The sequence below is a fragment of the Carassius auratus genome, chromosome 19 (genome assembly GCF_003368295.1).
Source record: "Carassius auratus strain Wakin chromosome 19, ASM336829v1, whole genome shotgun sequence".
NCBI lineage: Eukaryota > Metazoa > Chordata > Actinopteri > Cypriniformes > Cyprinidae > Carassius > Carassius auratus.
The window spans coordinates 8,495,702-8,517,086 of NC_039261.1; the positions used below are offsets into that span (position 1 = coordinate 8,495,702).

At 37.9% G+C, this 21,385-nt stretch overlaps 1 protein-coding gene across 1 annotated transcript; it reads right to left on the reverse strand.

Annotated features, from left to right (window-relative positions):
- Positions 1-982: 982 nt before the first annotated feature.
- Positions 983-20,842, reverse strand: LOC113119349 (tubulointerstitial nephritis antigen-like). Its single transcript, XM_026288766.1, has 12 exons — positions 20,690-20,842; positions 16,607-16,923; positions 14,637-14,703; positions 11,489-11,581; positions 11,264-11,378; positions 7,892-8,015; positions 7,613-7,763; positions 7,310-7,496; positions 6,990-7,035; positions 5,911-6,034; positions 2,219-2,264; positions 983-2,140 (listed from the first exon to the last, which is right to left on the reverse strand). Exons 2-12 carry the CDS (start codon positions 16,914-16,916, stop codon positions 1,976-1,978), a joined length of 1,428 nt encoding a protein of 475 aa, XP_026144551.1. The 5' UTR covers positions 16,917-16,923; positions 20,690-20,842; the 3' UTR covers positions 983-1,975.
- Positions 20,843-21,385: the final 543 nt, after the last annotated feature.

The following is a 21,385-nucleotide window of genomic DNA, read 5'->3' on the forward strand; positions in this document are numbered from 1 at the left end:
TGTGAAGCTAATCTATTTTCAAGAATCCCCCGCAAAGTCCCTCTGTTAAAAAAAAGGCATGTGCAGAAGAGGTTACAATTTGCCAAAGAACACATCAACTGGCCTAAAGAGAAATGGAGGAACATTTTGTGGACTGATGAGAGTAAAATTGTTCTTTTTGGGTCCAAGGGCCACAGGCAGTTTGTGAGGCGACCCCCAAACTCTGAATTCAAGCCACAGTACACAGTGAAGACAGTGAAGCATGGAGGTGCAAGCATCATGATATGGGCATGTTTCTCCTACTATGGTGTTGGGCCTATTTATCGCATACCAGGGATCATGGATCAGTTTGCATATGTTAAAATACTTGAAGAGGTCATGTTGCCCTATGCTGAAGAGGACATGCCCTTGAAATGGTTGTTTCAACAAGACAATGACCCAAAACACACTAGTAAACGGGCAAAGTCTTGGTTCTAAACCAACAAAATTAATGTTATGGAGTGGCCAGCCCAATCTCCAGACCTTAATCCAATTGAGAACTTGTGGGGTGATATCAAAAATGCTGTTTCTGAAGCAAAACCAAGAAATGTGAATGAATTGTGGAATGTTGTTAAAGAATCATGGAGTGGAATAACAGCTGAGAGGTGCCACAAGTTGGTTGACTCCATGCCACACAGATGTCAAGCAGTTTTAAAAAACTGTGGTCATACAACTAAATATTAGTTTAGTGATTCACAGGATTGCTAAATCCCAGAAAAAAAAAATGTTTGTACAAAATAATTTTGAGTTTGTACAGTCAAAGGTAGACACTGCTATTTTTTTGAACACACCCCTTTCAACTAATTGCCCAATTGCACAGCCTTAAGAGCGTGCATATCATGAATGCTGGGTCTTGTTTGTTTTCTGACAATCTACTGAACCTACTGGTAACTTGTTTGCCACGTAGCAATAAAAAATATACTAAAAACCTTGATTATTCTGGTTAGTTACATTGTACTGCTATTATTTTGAACAATACTGTATATATTCTAGCACAATTTAGCCAACACACTACAACAGAAAGGTTCTGACGATAACAGTTGTCTTTGCCTTTGTATAGCCCACTATTTAAGCGCCAGGTTGACCAAACCACTTCCAGCCTTTAAATTCATGTAGATTTTAAAGGGTCATTTAAAATCGCAGTAACTGATGTCCATTTATTTGGTCTCATAGCATGAAATAACATTTTGGTTTGCTTCCTGTTATATTCTCAAATGAGAGTGAATAGCAGTGTCTGCATCTATACAGTCATTCTTTAAATTTGTTTAACAGCCAACCAAACAGAATCCAACTTTGTAACAAAGACTGGAGTGGGATAAAATGCTTTAAAGCAATTTTACACAACCTTAACCTCAATGGAATGCAGAGAACTGTCATAAATGTAATCTAGCCTATGTTTGGAATAAATTATTGGTCCTAAAACCTTCTTCCGCCATCCTGGTGTTCCTCCAACCCTCTCCCCTTTTAGCAGAACGTATGGAGTGCTGTCTGACTGTCTGCCTTGGTGTGTAACGATTCCCAAACATAGGAAAAAAAATACAAAACAAAAGACAGATCCTAATATATGACTATATTAGACATTTGAGACAATTACATTGTGATGCCGAGCGCATGTGTGCCTGTGAAGTGTGTCTTTGGAGTACTGAGTCCTGAGTGTGTCTGAGTCCTGTGGCTGTAGCTGTTATTTGAGGTCCAGTCAGGCAGTGTAACAAGCCGGTTTCCACCAATAAGACGATATAGGCCGTATACACAAACTGGAGTTTTACATTCGTCCAAACCAAAACTCCAGTGGAGACGCGTATTTGGACAGAGGGGGGCAGTGGACACCACTTTTTATGGATATGACATGAAGAGATACTCAGAAGGCACTGGGATTTGGTGGAAATCAGACTCTCACAAACCTGTAAAAGACCTGATTGACTTTTAAATCATACAGTGAGGCGTACACTGCAGATCTCTACTTGCGGCGTCCGTGATGGTGGTGATGGTTGTGCATGTCCTCCATGGTGACCCTGCCCCACGCGCCGATCACAAACGCTTCGATCTCGCACTCATTTACACCACGAGCAATCCGGAAGTAACCATCCTCACCCCAGTTCTTCCCCCATGAGTTGGCTGCAATCTGTGGGGTGAAGGAGAGATTGTTTAAAATGTGTAAAAAAGCTCCCGTTGAAGAGAAAAGATGGATATCATTTCTCACCCAGTATTTGTGTGTTCTGCCGTTGTAATCTCTTTCCTCTCCCCATCTGGAAACGTGCAACAAAAATCAATATGCTATTGTGCATTTACCAGACATTAGTAGTCAAAGAAGCTCTCTAAGAATAGGCTCTAAAATCAATGCCATCATTGATCAGATTTTCAACAAAAACATTAAAATAATGGAAAAGAAAAGGTGTACACAATCCAACTCAAGTTGAGTAGGCCTATAGATGCAGGGCATTAAATAAAATCCATCTATACTATAATATAATATAATATAATATAATATAATATAATATAATATAATATAATATAATATAATATAATATAATATAATATAATATAATATATAATCTTTATATTTTACTTGAAGACAAGGTAAAAATATTCATTAAACAGTGAGGAATATTCACACTTTCAATCAAAAAGTCTAATTTAATTAAACATTTTGGTCTTTTTTATGATATAATATAATATAATAATATAAACTTTATGTATTTATTTGTTATTTTATGTTGTTATTGGTGGAAAAAAAGAAAAAGATTGAGGAATATTTACACCTGAGATCTTGAACTCAAAACTAACAACAAATCTGAATAATAATTGGAAAATCCTTAGACTAACTAAACATCCTGAAATGGTGCATAGGAAGGACATGAGCACCAGGAAGCAGCACACACCCGACCTCTTACATCTCAAGTCAACAACAATCCGATGGGTTGAACCTTTACTATGCCAAGAACTGCATTATGCTTCTCCACCCGTCCTGGTTCTTGGAGTAATAAGAGGAAGCCATTGACTTCCAATGTCTTTTTATCTGAGTTCAGAACATTCAGCTTGTCAATCACTACATGCGTCCAGGGGCTATTTATTTATATATGTCCGGAATAAATATAGTGTAGACCACATCTATTCTAAGGGAAGAGTTCCATCAGACTCGGGAACATATCATTCTGTTCCCAAATAATACTTATCTGCCTTCCATCCCCACAGGGGGGAAGCTGGTATTCAGTACACTCAGAAAAATAACAAAGTCACTTAAAAAGAAAGCAATGTAGCTCCAAATAAAATACATGGGAGAACTGGAGGGTCAAAACCGGTGGCTGTGTGGCTCAGAGTTCTGCTACGCTCTTATCTCACCATGTTTTCTGTCCTTGGCTTTTGGACAATGACAGACATACCACCACATCCATCCATCCATCCCCTGACCTGCGCTGGTTTAGGCCTCTCTGTCTGCACTGAACAATGCCATTTCCATTACACTGGACATCAATGAGCTTTCCACAAACTTTCCCAGGCCCTGGGCTTAGCCGAAAGCACCACGGTTGGATTTTCCCAGTAAAAACACTGCTGCTGCCCCCTCGTATGCCAACTTTATTGGGCTATACAGTGTCCTCTGGACGTCTAGAGCAGCGCGAGAAGCGCAGCGTCAGCGAGTGACAGGAGGCCAGGAGAAAAGCCGGGGTTCAGACAGACTCACGCTCATATCACCGTCACCACTGAAGCATGTCACACTCACAGACACCAGCGGCAGGTCAGGCGAGGTTACCGGAGACGTACCTGAGGAACATGGCCTGACCCGACCGTGCCTCTCAATGTCTGACTAAACAATCACTGTCTGGGAAAGACTATAGTGCTTCTGTGCAGCTCAAAAACCACATTTATCCACAGCAGGAATCTCTGAGGCACATTTGTTAAAAAAAACCTCCATTTTTAGAGAGACTGTTTCTAAAATAAAATAAAATAATAGTCTGAGTTGTATTTTTTATGACAATGTATAGTGGATCCTTACTTACTATGTAGTGTCATGTAGTGAGGCAGTGCTTTTAAGGTGTGTTATGTTTGAGTGAGCATAGCAAAACCATACAAAGGCTTTGAGGGGTGTGTGTGTGTGTCTGGGGCTGGGACTGGAAAGCCAGGCATCCAGGTGTTTTATCTGCTAACAACAACAAAAACATGTCTGTACTGCAGACAAATGGAGCCATGATGGAGTTTGTCTTGAATATTATAAAGTCCCTTCAAGGCAAGTTAGTTCACTTCTCAGCCATCATCATGGTGACGGCAGTCAGGCAAACAAAGCTCTGGTCTGCTTAAACGGGAAAGACCTAAATCACTCAAATTCATTGTCGATATTACATTTCAATTCAGACCAGAAGAGCGTCTCACCTCCATAAAAAAAGTTCTTAGTTTAAACCAGTGGTGTAATGTTACGAAGCAAGAATACTTCATTACAGTAGGCTACTTAAGTATTTATGGGAGTATCTGTACTTTCCTTGAGTTTCTATATTTCAGCCAACTTTTACTTTTACTTCTCTACATTTCCTAATTAAAATGTATAAGTTTACTCCGATACATTTCCCCTTAGTATATTTGACTGCAGGAAAGCAGGTTTGACGAATCAGTGGTTTGTGTTTGCAAGTTAGACTCCTAAAAAAAACACATTTGCACAAGTGCGCGGATGATTTCATTTCCCACTCAAGTCGAGTCTGGGTCCTGTGATACAGCATCGTCTGTGATAATATGGTAAGTGTTGTTGTAAGGATGTACAGTCTGACGTTATCAAGTATATCACCAAATCACACACAGAGTGCACGCACATTGATTTATTAGTCTATTAAAACTCAAAATTTTAGGTATTCTAAATTGTAGTATTGTAGGTATTGTAAACTGTATGTTTTTCATATTTATATTATTTCACGTAGGCCTAGTTAACTTAATATCACACAAAGAGAACCGTTTTTCTGCAGATGCCTCAACACTCATTAACATTGCCAAATGCTTTGTTTCTGAATGAATCAGCTGTTTAAAAAAGAATCGGTTGAATCTCAATGACTCAATCATTAACAATCACTTGCTGTCACCTACTGGCGGTTTTAATTTCACATTTTGACTTCTTTTTTTCATGTTTTCAATTATTTCAAATATAAATATTAAACTTTTAATGTACAAAAACTGCAGTTTACTCTGAGATACATAAACTGTGTAAATGCTATTTCAGATGCAGATTGCAGAAATGTTTTCTTATGTTGGAATGAAAGACCTAAGTACTGGATGAAGTGCTCCTTATTCTTACCCAAAAATACAAAATATAGATATAGATATAGATATAGATATATATTTGCTTATTTTCCATTCTGCATTTACTTGTACTTGTATTTTCAATACGTAAGTACATTTAAGATTTAAAAGGTAGGGCCTACTTTTTGTGCTTAAGTACTATAAATATCACACCACTGCTTAAAACAGGATTAATTTTAACTTTTTATATATTATTGTACTATTTGTCTTTATAAAATATATTTATTTTAAACCATATATTAAATTGTTTTATTAAATTTAGTATATTTAGTGAGGTAAATTAAGTTTTTATTATAAAAAAAGTCTAATAAGTCTTAATTCTAAATAAACTGAAAATAATTTTAGTTTTTGATGTTTTACAGTTGTTTACAACTATAATCTATCTATCTATCTATCTATCTATCTATCTATCTATCTATCTATCTATCTATCTATCTATCTATCTATCTATCTATCCATCTATCCATCTATCTATCAGTATCTACAAAAACAAATGGTAAAAAGAAATAAAGAGATCTTTTGTTGTTTAAGAACATACTCTGAAACACTGCCAAATACTCATTTCCTCTTGCTTCCACCATTAGATATGAAAGGTTACACAAGGCTAGAGCTTACCCTGTTATCCTGACAGAGTGTGTTGCATGTTTGCGATACTGTGACGGTTTGTGGTAATTGACATCTGTATGCCGGTAAATTCCACTCTTGTACACAAAGAAATCCTCATGGACCTCCAAGATGGCTAAAAAGGGAAAAACAAATATAACACCCATTATGTATCCTTAAGTACACAATTTTAAATAGAATACAAATTACAGTAGTACCGCAATTAAATACAGAAGTCTTGTATTTATGTCCAAAAATACTTGATCTCCATCGTTTAATCAAGTTGATCTTTGACCTTCAGACATCATTGAATCAAAATTATGTAATATCCCACAAACATCTTGTTCCCTTGCAGATCAAAGTGAGATCAAAGTGACCGCTACTAATTGTATCTCAGTTCAAATAAGCTCTAATCCAAATTGCATAAAGACCCATTGCTTAAATTCACAGGACAAAACTTTAGTGGGTGGGTTCCTGCAGCAACCCTCCCGAGGACACCCGTGGTGGCATGTGAAGAACAGTCAGTTGGGTTCAACATTCTGGAAAACACTGGATTAAAGGAATTACCTGCACCCTCTCACACACTTTGGGTTTTTCCAAACATTACTAGGAGATCCTAAGCAGTAAACAAAGTCTAGTGAACACACAGACTCCTGCACATGAACAGTATCTTTTCATCCCGTTTCTCAATATAAGCCGAGAGGTTAGGCAGAATTTTTGCAAAGATTAGAAGTGAAAGCTGGCGTAAATCCAGTGCTCCCTCCTGTCCTGTCTGGGTGGAACAATACAACAGAACACTGGCACAGGATCACGAAGCTGCTCTGAACAACGCACAAACACACACCCTCATCATATTACTGCAGGGGACTTTTCTCAAGAATTCACTGCGCATATATGATGAGTTTAGGCTTTTTGTCCAAACTAAATTTCGTATGGGCATCTACAACCTCCATGATGACTAATACGACAAAGCCTGATCATTGCTTACTGTGTTAACAGTCATTAGGCATGTGCTTTTTACTATTCTTATCCTCTGGCTCACAGTATTGTGCAAACACACACACACACACACCAACTGGAGAAATCCATACCTTGCACGGGGCCATTATCCATAATCTCTTTCATAATCTCATTCCCCTGTGAGTGGAAAAGCAACAAGTGAGTTCAGTTAACAGCATACTCCAGCCTAATGCTATTTTTACACTGCAAATTCTGTATATATATATATACATTGCACCATGAAAAGACATCCGCATTTATAATGAAATTACTGTATTAATAATTGTTTTATATACAGTATGAGCAGTCTTAAGATGCATGGGTAAAAACATTTCTGTAAACGTCATAAACATTCATGCAAGGTAATAAGACTTAGTCAATTCCTAAAAGAAACGGATTTCAGCGGACTTACATTAGAGGACAATCTGTATGGTGGGGTTGACTGGTAAATATCATTGTGGTAGCTGTGGCTGTTGGGACAGTGCGCTGTGGCCTGCCTCTTTCCCCGGCCCACCGCTCGACTTTGCATCATACAGCGAGCCACTTCAGCAGGACTTTGCTGGGGTGAAGAGAAAGGGTAACACTCCTCTGTCACAACCCTGAGAGAAAAAATAAATAAATATGTTTAAATAAAAAGACTGTATTTTTTGTCAGATGTGCACCATTTAAAGCTCTTCACATCTTTGATGTTATGCATAAAACATAAGTGAATTACCCTCTTCTCCTTAGGTACCACCAGGCCCCATCAATACGCCCACCGGAGCAGCCGGCCTGATTACGTGTGTCACAGGAAATCAGATTCTGAGGTGAGAGCTGAGGGGTCATGTGACCCATTGACTGAATAGAGATCCGGTCTGATGCAACAGCTAGAAGTGAGTCACAGGGTTCACAAATGAGTGACAGGACAGAGGATCTGCATTATATAACATCCAAACAGTGCTGTTTTCTGCAGTATTCTTCTTCTGTGGTCTGTGTCGTGTCTTTTCTGACTCACCTGCAGTTGAGAAAGCCCAGGATGCATTGCAGTTCCCCTGATCCAAGGGCTCGTGGATTTTCCCTGGCCATTTGTCTGCTGCGTTAAAGTAACTTGGCAGATGATCGTTTCCATTCATATTCATCTGCAGAACATAAAGCAAGATTGAATGTTTTTTTTTTCTTCTTCAAAGGAAGTGACTTTTATGGCTTAATGGTGGTGTTTGGCATTGAAGACATGAATAACACTGAATAGAAGATTTCCACAAATGCATCCATGGTGTGATTATGAGTGATTTTGGTGGCATAATACAATCATTTTCATACGTATTATTTTTCACAGGACCAGTGGGTGAATGAGAGGCAGTCTAGGTCTCCAAAGTCCAAAACACTGTATAAAGCCTTAGTGTGGTTATATAAGGGTGATCTGTTTCAGAAGTACTCCAGGGGAATATCCAACAATTTCCAACTTTTTACCTGTTCCATCAATAATTAAGAAAATAAAGACTAGTAAAATCCAAATATCACAATAATCTAATTTATCGGTCCAATGGTCCACTTTTCACCTGGTATTTTTTAGTTTTTCAGCTCCAGTCTTTAGTGTCACTTTTTGGAATCTTTGATAAATAGAATGTTAATACTAAAGCACTGTCCACACCAAGAATGAAAACTTTAAAGATAACTATAAAGTTTATGATATTAGCATCCACACCAACCACATATAGTGTTTAGCCCATAGGTCTTCAACCCTGCTCCTGGAGACCCAATGTCCTGCAGAGATCAGCTCCAACCCTAATCAAACACACCTGAACCAGGTAATCAAGGTCTTCAGGATCACTTGTAAAGTCACAGGCCAGGTGTGCTGAAGCAGGTCCCAAATAAACTTCGCAGGACAGTGGGTCTCCAGGAGCAGGGTTATAGTTTAGCCTATTCTAAGCGCACGCGTGTCTGCTGCTTTAAATTCTCGAGCTTGTTATAGCACGATGGATTCTGATTGGCTTTCAATGTCAGCTGGGAAAAAAAATCATTCTGTAAGTGATTCCAACAATATACTTTCTCTGTGCCTTTATCGTTATAGTTGTGGTGTGGAGTCTGCTATTCTTTAATATTGAGAACCATTTTTAGAATATTTCTTTATTGTTATCTGTAAAAGTTATCATCCTTGGTGTGCACCAGCCTTAACAGCAACCTTTCTGTATCTAAACAGAATTTATTTGTAGTTAAACTGAATTTTTTTTGTAACACTATAACTATCTTTACAGTTACTTTTGATCTATTTAATGCATCCTTAGTGTATAAAAATATCAATTTATTAAAAAGAACTTACTGAACCCAAACGTTTGACCAGTTATGATCCTGATGACTACTTATAATATATTTCATTGAATTGAGGGTCCTGTCAACACCTGTAATTAGCCTTCCACTCATGATTGGAATAACCATAATTGATGTTAATACCAGGTATGAACATATAACCCTAAACCTAACCTTAACAGGGTCACATTCATGCATGGTCTACACCTTCCAAATCTATATCTCTCCCCAGACCACTTTCAGTCATATTTTACACCCCAGAGTTTCATAAGTCCTGAATAAGGAATGTATTAGCTCTTTCTTTCGTAAAGGCTCCTGTGCGTCTCTCCCTCTTTGGTAATGCACAGCTGCTGGTTGTCATCCTCCTTCATTCCAGTCTGTGAAATTGTCATGATTCTCCCTGACAAGTACCAGATATGATCCTGTGGAATGCAGGTGCTTGTCAAGAGTCCGGCTCTGCAGTGGTGAATTGTGGTGGTTAAAGGGCCCCTGAAGGGCCACGGCTCGCAGCAACACTTGACCCAACAGAGAAAGTGAGCACTCACGCTGAGCAAAGAGAATACTCCAATGAGAAAGTTAAGAGTGTGTGAGAGTGTGTGCGGCACTCAGCCCACTCATTAGTGTGCGTGCCGAGTAGGTTTTAGACAGATAGAGGCTTCATAAACGACTCCAGAGACAGGTGGAGACGTGTTGGAAGATGTGGGCTGGAGAGGAAAGAGAAAAGAGGAAGGGGAGGAAGATACGGGTATGGGTTCCTATCTTTTTGAGACTATAAATGAATTGCACCAATCAACAGCAAACCATTTCCAGCCTTCTCAAATTGCGGTATCAGCTCTTATGTAATGTGTTGGTGTGGATCACGGGCAGCTTTTTGCAGAGAGACACTGAATGCCTCAGCGAACCACATCAAATAGCACACTACCAGACAGACACATCTAGGATGCATTCATTGCACTGCACTGCAACCAGCTGATGAATAGCAAAGATCAAACAACAGTCTGATTTCTGAATCCGGCCTCTTATTCTTGCTTTGATGATTTCTAACGGCATGCATTGAGCAGAGCGTTAGAGCGGATAATCAAAGAGCCGTCAATGGGCATAAAAATGAGATGATGAATAACTTGATTCTGACTGGTCAGTCAAGGCATTCTGGCAAAGCTTTATGTCTCTAGCACATGATCTCTTTATTCAAGTCAAATCAATGTTTTATGTTCATTTATTTATATAGTAAATGGCCGTGAAATAAACAGACATTAAACGCAGCAAACTGTTTTCTTAATCAGTATTTTTTTTTATCCTGTTTTCCAGTAAAAATATCTACGTATCCGTAAAAAATGGCAAATAGCCTTTTTGTATAAAATAAGAAGACTTGATTTCAGAGATCACATCGTGGTAACACTTTAGTATAGGGGCCAATTCTGACTATTAACTAGTTGCTCATTAGCATGCTTATTATTAACATATTGGCTGTTTATTAGTACTTAAAAGCACATATTCTGCATGATCATATTCATATCATATTATTTTAGGCAAAAATCATAGTTAATGGTTTGTTTAAAGAGACAACTTAACCTAAAAATAAAGTGTGATCCTTTAAGTTTATTTTTTTTCCGGTTGAATGTTTGGGGTCAGAGAGTTTTTTTAAAGAAATAAATACAAGAAATAAATGCAAAAATATACAAAAAATAAATGCAAAAAAAAAAAAAAAAAAATGACCGTAAAGGCATTTATGATGTTACAAAATGAATCATATGGCATAAAATGTATCACGTTTTCCAAATATTTGTAACGTTAATAATAAGAAATGTTTCTTGAGTGTCAAAGCATATTTCACAATATTTCTGTTTTTACTGTATTTTTGAGCAAATAAATAGAGCTATAGAGACTAACATCACTACATAACAAAACTAACATCACAAAATGTCAGTATGTGTACAGTAGTAAACCCATCTGAAAAATGATGATTATATATTTTTAGTGGAAACAAGACCAAGTAAACTCTTTCAGGATAACGTGACGTTCTGCTTTGCATCTGGGTCCTGCATTAATGAACATCTGGCTTGCTGCAGAAGACTCTTACCTGCATCTCATTCATGTTCATAATGGTCCTTGAGGGGCGTTGTGTGCCCAGACGATACCGCAGACCCTCGTCCAGCGTCATACCCCAGAACTGACTGTAGTTTGAGGCCCTCCAACTGTATGGGTAAAAAGAGAAAAGAGAAATACACTTTTATTAGTGCACTTGTTTATATACTGTAGATTGAATATTAGTAACACCAGACTAGATGGGATTCCTGATGCTTACCCATAACCTCTCCTGTTGATTTCCTGGATCATGTCATCCTCAATCAGACAGGCATGATGCTCACATTCCCAGCGCCCATTTTGACCACATGTGCTGCAGGAGACAAATAAAAACTGATACTGAACACATTCAGAAGATTTACAATCTACGACAAAGCCAAGTGACTTTAAAACCCCTTACTGTTCTTTCTGAGGACTGAAGTCGACTGTAGATTAACTTTCAGAATAATAAACAACAGTGTGTTTATGTAAGTGTTTTAAAACAGAGAAAGAAAATGTAGACGGACGTCAGACCAAACCATAGAGAGAAACAATCAAGCATTTCAGACACAAGAGAGGGAAACCGAAATAGAGAGAGAGGGCAATGAGCCTTTTAAGGCTGCAGCTCTTGAAGAAATATCCATTTTTAGTCAGTCTGTGCTTAGAGAGGAGGTCCAGGCCTGATGTTTGAGAGGAGCGTGGATTAAAAGAGGAAGAGCAGAGGTGCACTGCAGCTGAGACATTAGAAGAAGAATTAAACTTCAAGCCCATTTGTACCAGTGATGCCTCAAATGGCATGGCAAGGAGAGGTTGGCTATTATTTTGTGTGCTGTTGTTTTTTAATTTGGACCAGTACGTTTCAACCTGGCAACCAATGTAGCTTTGGGTTTTGCACTCACATTTTTCTCTGTAAAAATCTAGTAAAAACCTCTTCTTTCTGTCAGGGCGACACACATTAAAAATCCTAGTGTTCAACCTTCACACAGTGGTTCAGACTGAGACATAAATTCACACACTAGTGCACACTTACTGGTTGAATGTAACAAAAGGCCTTTAGAGTGCAAAGGTGTCAAGTGACCTGTTGTCAGCAGGAAGCGGAGTTTCTCATTCTGTCACGCTTCGCTGTAATGCTCAAATCAGCATCCTGATACAGCGCAGACATATTTATGTGCTTTCTCTGTGTTAACATTTCATAGAAATCTCAAAAAGATTACAGCGGGCTGAATGCACGGGCTCCGGCAGGGATTCATATAGAGTCTGTGATAGGGCCTATAGAAATGCAATGGCCAAAATAGATTTAGATTGATAAAACTATCTCTTAATTTTCTTTTATGAGTATTGTGTTTTGATTGTCAGAAAAATTGGATAAGATTTGGATAACTGAAAAATTAGGAAGATTTTACATTCTTCTCATAATTCTAGCATAAAGATTGCAATCATTTCTGACATTATAGCCAGGTGTATGTAAAAGAGAAAGAGTTATATTGAGACAGCAGTAGCGCTCATCACATCCCTGACTGAGGATCAGATCCTGCAGAAGCCGGTGGATCTGCGGCCCAGTCCAGTGAGGCTTGAACTCAGGAAATCTCAGGATTACAGAGGTGAATGTGAACCAGAGGGAATAACAATTGCACTGGGACGGCAGCCAGTATTTCATCAATCTCTGCCACCACAGGAAGCAGATCACTATATGCAGAAGAACATAAAAAAAGATCCTGATAAAACGAGAACTGAAGAGAGGGGAGATAACGGGGCAATGCCATGAAGTGTGATCACAGAAAGCGCCTTCACGCCTAACTAACAGATAAAATCATATCACATCAACAACAGAATGAGTCCGACATACAAACATCAACACATCGGCAGACAGAACATACAACATGAGGATTTTTGGCTGCTTTTAAATTATTAAAATGCCTTCAGCTCAAGATTAAGTTTTCAAGTCAAATATATCTAAAATCAGAGAGATTATTTTTATCATCCTGATCATTTGTACTAGCTTGTAGAAATGCTTTTCTCCTCAAAAGACTCTCAAACCAGCACTAGGGCATTGCAAGTACTGACGGCTCTCATGTTTAGGTCTTAATGTGTTCAAAAAGTATAATTCACACCTGTCATAAAAATTTGCAATATGTGACCATGTGCACACACTACACCAAAAACAAACAATCCTTGAGACGACACCACACTGTGTTCCCAGAGACAATACCTATATCACTGCTGTGTGAAAAACCTTTGGCAGTGGGGTAAGGAAGTACTGTTTTTTTGTTTTGTCTAATCATCACTAGTTTCTCACAAGGCAAAAAACATGAAAAAGCTGTGTTTTCTGAAAATCAGATGCTTTTAGACCAACAAACATTATACCATCCAAATTGGATGACAAGACAGCATGTAAGCCAATGGAAAATGGAAAATAAAATCTCAGAATAACACTCTACAAAATGCTGGGTTAAATATGGACAAACCCAGCGATTGGGTTTGTTTTCAACCAACAGTTAGGTTCAATCTTTAACCCAAACTTCTGGGCAGTTACCCAAATGCTGGGTTTGTCCATATTTTATGGGTTGTATTTAACTCGGCATTTTTTGATTTTATTTCTTAAAAAAAAAAAAAAAAAAAAAAATATATATATATATATATATATATATATATATATATATATATATATATATATATATATATATATATATATATATAGTGACTTTAATTTATAATGTCCCTTCAAATCAACTTTAAATTAATTTACATTTTTAAGGCATTTTATGGGCGAATAACTACCTCTCCATGCAAAACAAAATACAACCATCACCAATAACGGAAGGGTCATTTTACAGCCAAAGCAGTTCGTTTAGTGATTTGTATTCTATATACCACTGTATATTCAATTTCAGCATACAAAATGATATATTCCCATGTGGTGGTCATTAACTAAGGGGGTTTATGTGTCCACGGACTCTTCAAACAGCGAGAGGGAATGTGCTTCGACCATGGCTGGTGCAACGGATTAAATTCTATGAGGAGAGCTAATCCTATTAGCGAGGGGTTTTGTGTAAAGGGAGAGAGACATGCAGTAGATATCATGAGATGTATTTGTGCTGTACATTATCCTGCAGTGTGTTTGTACTGTTCACATTGTCAGGATCACAAGGGCGCTGAAGGTGAAGCATATGTATGGGAACTCAGGAATGTGTGTAATCGTTTCAGGACCCGAGGGGTCCCACCGTCCTGCCCACTGAAGCAGCCCAGTCAAGACTCTCTTGGTCTGCCGATAAATCCTCCCAAATGAGTGTTGATGTAGCCAAAAAATGGCATTGGATTCAGAGATTGGAAAACGAAATGGAACGAAGTAGGAGGATTTCTATATAGCTTTGACTAGATTTCACACTCACCATAAATTACAGTTCTCTTTGTATGTTGCTCCTGAGTGAAACCTCTGACCATTCCTTTCACAAGAACCTGAAATCAACAAACAACAACAATTATGAATCAATCTGCAGGAGATTTGAGGAACAGCCACACACACATACTAAACACTTGGATTAAAAGTTTGTCTGATGTAGTCTGTGGTGCCCGCAGTGGAATGTTTTCTTGGCTTTCCATTGCTTTCTCCGAGACTCTGCTGTCGTCATGCCTTGACTGGCTTAATCAGAGATTGCCACATAGCCTGGCTGGAAATGGGCAAGCCATCTTTCCTCTCCTCCTTATATACTAAGTACAAACTACAGTAAGAATAAACTAAAAAGGAGTGGATGCATATGTAGGATGTCTATCTTAAACACTATAACAGACACATACATAAAATCATGTAGATAAAAATAATTTTAATGTCAAGTGCATAATGTCTGCACTATTAGTGGCACCGAATAAGATTACATAACAACACTGGCTCAACCTAATGCTGGAAAATGGGAGAAGAGGAATGTTTAAAACTCATTTGGAAACAGGGGTCACTGTTTGGCTGGTTAACATGATACAGTTGGCCGTTTCTGGTAGATGTTGTAACTTTACCATCTGGGCCCAAAATGGGGTTTTCTCCATTAATGACAAATTAAAAGATGATGTGCATTTGTGGCCATGACATCTAGTTTTTATGTGGCCACAATTAAATTAAAATGAGTGAACAAATGATTAAAACACCACCCTAATTAAATAAATCATTGGAACAAACTCTTAATTTATGTTTTATTTAATTTTTTTTTTTTCAAGTGACATACAAAATGAAGATTCATATATTATATTGTAGCGGATGTTTTAACAGTGGCCAGTCTTTTTATTTTTTTATTTTTTATTTTTGAAGGGCTCTCAAAAGTATGACTTCACATGTTTGCTGCCTTTTACATTTAGGAAGAGTTCAGTGAAGAGACTATGGAAGATTTTGCATCTGTGTTTGTAGGACGTTAAATCTTTTGAATAATCATTGCTTTTTTTTTTTTTTTTTGCTTGTCTGGTGTTGCCTTTTGCACACTTCATTGTTAAGTATTCAAACTTTTAAACTTTTTTTACTTGCATTTATCTTTTTATTAAACTAAATTATTTTTATAGGAAAGTTTAAACATCAAAAAGTTAAGCTGCAATTTCCCAAATTCCTAAAAGAGTAGGAATGAAATGAAATCGGCTTTTCATAGAAAACATTTACTGAGATTTAGCAACACTCTCGGTCTGAGTAATGCTGAGCTCTGATCCGTGAAGTCATACCTGCCCTATAGACATGATTGTCCCTCCTTTAGCAAACACACATTGTGCACATACATGTTGTGATCCCTCCCTGCCCGCAGTCACTCTTTCCACCCCTTCCCTCCTTGTGCATTACAGGCATTCTTTCAGCTGACCTCCATTAATTGCTCCGTCTTCAGTCCTACCCTGTTCTGTTCTTTTCATGAGAATGTCACTGTTCTCTGCCCATTATTAGGTCATTTTACACCTCAGTGGCACTACAACAACCACAGTGAGGTCCATGAAGCAAGAATGGCAGGAAACATTAACAGGGAAGAATTTGGACTTGGTTTTCCATTATGTAAAGGTGTAGACTTCAAACATTGGCTGTGGACCAAAATTCTTCCCTAAGCATTCCAATGATTGGCTTCCCATCTTGATTAAAAATGACTAATCCCAAACTATAGATCTTTTCTGTATGAGAACGAGATTATATGTTTCTTGTCATGGAGGAAGCTAAAACAGGACTAAACCTGAACCTCTGCCATCTGGGGATCCAAACTGAAAAAAAAAAAGTCTGAAGGCTTCTGAAGTCATACAATAGTTCTGTTATAGTGAAAATTATGTTGTTGCAAATACATGGAAAAGAGTGACCAGCACTCTCAGACTCGGCAGTCTGCAGAATTCACTTTCTCCTTCAACTTACTGGGAGGATATGGAGGAGTTGTTCCCAGGCAGTGGCTCCAGAAGTCAGGACAACAGTCGGACACGGTGCGGTTGCAGAACAGGTCGCAGTAACAGATGGTGTCCAGGTATGGCACAGTGCACTGGTCATTTCGGCCGGGGCAGCAACCTCCTCTCCTCTGGCAGTAGGAGCCATAGGGGTCCCGGATCCCCCTGAGGTGCAGCGGGCTGGCCAGTTGTCTCTTAGTGCGGGACTGAGTCCTCGCCGACATCCCCCCCTCCGTCAACAGGAGGAGCGCTGTGATGGCGGCCAGCATCAAGAGCTTCAACATTACTTATCTGTCATAAAGAAATCAATTTAGCAAAACATCAGCCATTAGGGTCAACTTTCAAATCAGAATTGAATCTAATGCACCAATACTAAAATACGCTCCAAATATGATTACAGCAGCAACATCATTTTAACATTTGATCTAAAACAGAAACAGAACTTGGGAGTGTTAGCCAGAGCAATGCAATTCCTAAGGTCAATGGTTTGTTTTGCACTTTCCTGAAACAGACTGAGGCTCGAGGCTATGGGCCAACAATCTGCAATATAAACATCACTGATAAACAGACGTTCCACTTGTTCTTATTCTAATAATGCACTCATCCTGCAAACACAATAACAGCACGGCAGTAGACGAGGTTAGAATGATCATTCTGAGGAAAAACTGTAAGCAGTTTTCTCTGGACTTTTATCCATGATTGAAACTACTATTATCAGTGTGCTTGGGTTTCTGTGGGACGGTCCATACATTGAGGTATGTCTAATAGAAAAGGTGGGGTCTGTTACTGTAGACTTCCACCACTTTTATTGTTACTTGCTAAACTTCCAGGAAAGACTCACAGCAGTGACTACGTCTATGTAAATATTGTCTTACACTAGACTCTTCCTTTTGAGAGAAAGCACAATAGTCATAATAGACGGCCATTGGCCAGTCAGTGCAATGTCTATATTTGATCTCTCTTGAGACATTTTGTCTCATTTATAATATTTGAGCTATGAGAAAAGATATTCCCAGTACAGTTATCGTGTCAATATGTGCAATGTCTATATTTGATCTCTCAAGACATTCCGTCTCATTTATAATATTTGAGCTATGAGAAAACACATATTCGCTGTACAGTTATCGTGTCAAAATACTTGGCACCATCATGGATCACATAATGAGCAATACAGAAAATATGTCTGTGGAACTTAAACCCATAAACTAACCAAAACATTACATAATCCACGCGGAGTGTTTACATTTACACAGAATTCAAAAAATGTGCTGTATGTAATTGTTTAATTATTGTGCAAGGATAATTCATGTTTTGCATTCGTGCTGCTAATGCATTTAGTTACCTGGTTCTCTTGGAATCATTTTGGAGAATTTAAACTCAACGGTAAATACTATTTTTTTTTTCTTGTTTACTTAAAAATTGCGTTTGTATGTAAAATGTCAAGATAAGATGAATGTCCCTTTAAAATGTTTGGTTTAAATAGGAAAATGGACTTGTTTATCTTCATATTCCAAGAAAGGAGACAGTAGCTGACGTGGTGGAAATAATGTCAGTATCAAACTAATGGAGTCGAAACTTATCATCGTTACAGAAACAGCTACTTCCTGTAGTCAAAACCAAGGCAGACGCACAAACAGGGTAAGTCTGTCCATCTTTGATAACAAAATAACACATTTTCATGTAGGTTTATACACAAAATGTTAATTATATATGTTAAATATGAATCATTATTTTTAGATTGCCTTCCGTAACACAAAACTGGAGTTTGTGATGTCAAACTCCAGTAAGGTGGAGTAATGACTGGAGTAATGATGCTGAAAATTCAGCTTTTCCTCAGAGGAATAAATTATATTTTAAAGTATATTAAAACAGAAAACTTATTTTTAAATTGCAATAATATTTCACAAAATCATTTTTTCCCCTGTATTTTTATCAAATAGTGCAGACTTGAGCATAAGATACATTAAAAACATGAATAATAATAAAAATTTTAAAAATTATGCTATTTTAATGTCTTGGAAAAGAAGTATCTTATGCTCATCAAGGCTGCATTTTATCAGAAATACAGTAAAAGTATTGTGAACTATTATTTCATTTTTTTGTATTAAATATTTTAAAATGCAATTCATTCTTTCGATGGCAAAGCTGAATTTTCAGCAGGCATTACTCCAGTCTTCCGTGTCTCCTGATATTTCCATTATACAATGTTATCATGTATAATACACAATATTTTATAAGTTACACATTAAACTGATTTCTATCATTTTTATTTAAAGTTTATATATATTTGTTGTCTTCTGAAATAACATAAGGCTTTAAAGTTAAAAAGCCTTTTAAAGCTCACTGTTTGGGGCGGCCTTCCTCCTCTTTCTCCTCATTTATTTGATCAAATTACTGCTCCTCACTTCCACTGATCCTCCTCCCTGAGAACAATGTCTTAAGATCACACATAATTGAGCTTAAGCTGCCTGTTGTGGTCTCGTGTTACAAAGAAAAGAGACTTGACAAAGACGAGAAGCTGGTGAGCAAATGACAGAAATAGCATCATTAATTACCCAATCAGCCCACCATGCACAATGTCCCCCATACAGACAAAAGAAGCGCCAGAAGTCCATTGCTGTGCAGTTTTCTGCGTGACTGTGCCTTTAGTTGAGCAGAGCTCAGCCTCACACACACTCAAACACATGGCAGCAGTCTCACAGCAGTTAAAGGAGATGCTTGTTTCACCCCGTTGTCATGACGAGCACTCCGGTAAACATCAGTAATGATGTCACTACAGTAATGTGGATATTTTGGCTTTTGAAGGCTCGCCTGTTTGCTCTCGACGACGGGACTGTAGCATGTAGAGACGTGTCGACATCACAAACACCCCGTATGATGCTTGATGCTCAAGACTTCCATCAGTGCTTTTGATCACACAAAACTTAACTAACGAACTGATCAAGAAAATACAGTATTATAGTCATATCTCCAATCGTAGTTAAATGTGTACAGGCTCAACACAACATACTGACACAAACACCACAATCAGAACAGGTTAAAAATACAGTCTTGTAACTTCACCTTAAGTATTTCAGTTTCACTAACAAGTCTTTGAAAAAAATGCCACATTTAAGGTTGATGTTTAACATATACCTTGGTGATTGTAGAATTACACTTTATGGACTTTGAGAGCAGGTCTAGAAGCTTCCATATCAGTATCAAATAAAAGAAAGATAGCGGACTAAGGAAATTTCTAGCAGATTCCATGCATATCAGTTATGACACAGCTTCCTGAAGTGTCAAAGGAGTAATAGCGCAGACACCGCCTACTTCTCACTGACATGCAATATTGAAAGTGATGACCTGAGTGATATTTGACATTATACAGAATTTTCCTGCAGTTGTTTAAATGACTCTTTAACATCTAAGACACATTTGCAGTTTAAAGTCATCCACTAGGCCTGCATTTCATGTTCATTTCATATGTAATTTATCTGAATGTGGTGTCATTTTCTAACAAAAAAAATAAAAAAAATAAAAAATAAAAAAACACACACTAAAATTAAAATGTAAATGTAAAGCAGCAATCCCCAAATAATGTTTGATTTCAAACTAATTATGCATTAGAAATACAACATCAAATTAATCCAACCTAACCCAAAGTTCAGCTAAGGCTATACAAGTGTACGGCCTTGTACACAAATAATTGTAATTAGCATATCATTTTATTAATATGGCACTAAACTCAACAAAGACTAAAGTATCAAATGGTATTTATACAGTAGGCCAGGCTTGAAATGCAGCTCTTGAAAAAGGTTGAAAACTGATGTAGAATATTCTAGACTCAGTGACAGCTGAAGTAATAATGCTTTCAATTTCATAACTTAAACTACCTTGACTTCATGAAATGCCATTCTTGGTACATGCAAAGAGGATAATGATTGTTGTAGGCTGTTGAGCTGCCGGTCTGCTGCTCTTAACTACGCACCTGTTTGACACACTTGCATTGAAATAAGGAGGGAGGAGGTTTCACAGAAAGCACAGGATTTAAATAGCTCAAAAAACAAAACCTCACCTTGTTAAGTGGAATCAAATCCTTCCTCTGGTTATATCCAGTGAACAAAGTGTGTGCTGGTCTGTTTCAGCTACAGGTCAAAGTACCGAACAGAATACTGCCTCTAGTCACACTCCGATTTCCCTCTTTATATAGAGCCACAAGCCCTCCTGCTTTGCCCTCCTTCTCTTGACTTTCTCCCTCCCACACAACTCATTTACACACAGACAGGAGCTACTTTAGGTTAAACCCCTTTCCTTGAGGGTTTGGACTGCTTGTATCAGTTTTGGGGCACTTTATCTATGCATGCCATGCTTTTCCTGTTGGTTAATTCATTGTGGATCATTATATTATCTGTCTCACACTACTGTACTTGTCGTTCTTGTTTTTGAGTACACAAAGGTCATTTCAGAGGTAGGTTCCTCCCTCACCACCTGCTGGTCAATCGGACAACTACATGTACAGTTCATGTGACATCACATCAGCTGCTGAATTACCACCAATGAAGTTTCCAGAAGAAAAGCTGAAAAGTTAAGTGAAAAAAAGAGAAATTGGTGTTTGTAATGCGCTAAAGAGCTCCACTGGAGGCACATGCGTGCATATTTATCCAGAAACTGATCTTGATTACACAATTGGAGACTCATTTCTGCGCATGTTGCAATTCACTTTACAACATGAGCTGACAGGCTCTTTGCAAGCTTTGACAAGAGGACACTT